This window comes from Arachis duranensis, chromosome 7, assembly GCF_000817695.3.
Source record: "Arachis duranensis cultivar V14167 chromosome 7, aradu.V14167.gnm2.J7QH, whole genome shotgun sequence".
NCBI lineage: Eukaryota > Viridiplantae > Streptophyta > Magnoliopsida > Fabales > Fabaceae > Arachis > Arachis duranensis.
The window spans coordinates 53862407-53863920 of record NC_029778.3 but is presented as its reverse complement, the minus strand read 5'-3'; the positions used below and the strand labels follow the sequence as shown (position 1 = coordinate 53863920).

Genomic DNA, 1514 nt, shown 5'->3' with positions numbered 1-1514 from the left:
TTCTTTGCTGGTTACTTTCTACCCAATCTGTCACAGCCTGGAGCTACCTCTCCCCCAAGAGACAAAGTTGTTATCCTTGGGGATGGAAACGCCAAATGTGAGTATGCACTTAAATTCTTGAAGCACATGTATATAGATGTACAGTATCTCACACATTATTGACACATTATATATTAATGTTTGTAGCTGTTTGGAACAAGGAAGAGGACATCGCAGCTTACACCATCAAAGCGGTGGATGATCCAAGAACCTTGAATAAAATTCTCTATATCAGACCCCCAGCTAATACCTTGTCATTCAATGAATTAGTGTCTCTCTGGGAGAACAAGATTGGTAAGACTCTTGAGAAGGTCTATGTACCGGAAGAACAAGTCCTCAAGCAAATTCAAGGTTAGTGAGTAAAAGTACTCTTAGCTTTCATTTCAGGATGTATATGTGCTAAGTTATATGCACTGGTGACATAATAATCTTCTTCATTTTCTTTTCATTTCAGAGTCTGCCCCACCCTTGAACGTGGTCCTTTCTATTACCCATGCTGTGTATGTGAAGGGGGATCAAACTAACTTTGAAATTGAGGAATCTTTTGGAGTGGAGGCATCACAGCTCTATCCCGATGTCAAATACACAACTGTGGATGAGTATCTTAATCAGTTTGTCTGATAGTTGGATGTTTATTCTAGGTGAATTATCTAAATAACATGTCATGTAATAGGGTGCTATGTTCACCTTTATTGAATCCTATTCTATTTTATGCTCTCTTTTGCTATTTTTATTTTAAAATTACATTTATACCCTTCATTGCATTTGAAGTCAAAGATTAAACTTGAAAAATAGATAGCAACCAAAAAGAGGCATGGTACTTTCTGTTACATGCAAGCAAAAACAATTATGATAGCACTACACTAAAATCTGCCAATATGAAAACATATCTATACTCTGCATTCTCCCAAAATTAGAAAAGGTGACTTCTTTCAAATTCAAAATGATTTTATGGGTTATTTATCCTTAATTAGGTGTTACCATCTTAATCATTAATCAATACAGACATTCAAAGGTTTATTAATTGATAGAGTTTACATACTATATGGTACTGTATGAATAAATAGTGTATATACATTCTGTATAATTTAAAGGGGGTGGTTTGTAATTTCAATTTTTACAACTGTAAATTGATATAAAAAGAAAAGTTTTCATCTGTTGTGTCTCAGATTCAACCTGCGCATCTCTAGAAAAAGGAAAAAGCCAAACTTCTACAGACCCAACCCTCTTTTGTCAAATTTTAATTACCAAATTCGTCTTAAATATTTTATTTTATTAGACATATCAATTCTCAAGTAAAATATTAGTATAAAATTATATAATTTAATCTCTGTCATTATTAAAAGATATAATAATTCTTTGAAATATTTAAAATTTTCATCTTAGTCTTTCTATATAAACGAATAATTTGATATGATGAAAATTAATTTGTCTAATAAAATAAATATTTAAAAGACTAATTTGGTGATTAAAAT

General features: G+C 31.6%; 1 protein-coding gene across 1 annotated transcript in view; it reads left to right on the top strand.

Annotated features, from left to right (window-relative positions):
• Window positions 1–758, top strand: part of LOC107459016 (phenylcoumaran benzylic ether reductase Pyrc5) — a 1544-nt gene extending 786 nt beyond the window's left edge. Inside the window, exons 3-5 of the mRNA XM_021127946.2 lie at window positions 1–97; window positions 187–390; window positions 494–758. The exon at window positions 1–97 is cut by the window's left edge and continues 135 nt beyond it. Of these exons, the coding sequence (XP_020983605.1) occupies window positions 1–97; window positions 187–390; window positions 494–660 (468 nt within the window). The 3' untranslated portion in view covers window positions 661–758. The remainder of the gene's footprint in view (window positions 98–186; window positions 391–493) is intronic.
• Window positions 759–1514: the final 756 nt, after the last annotated feature.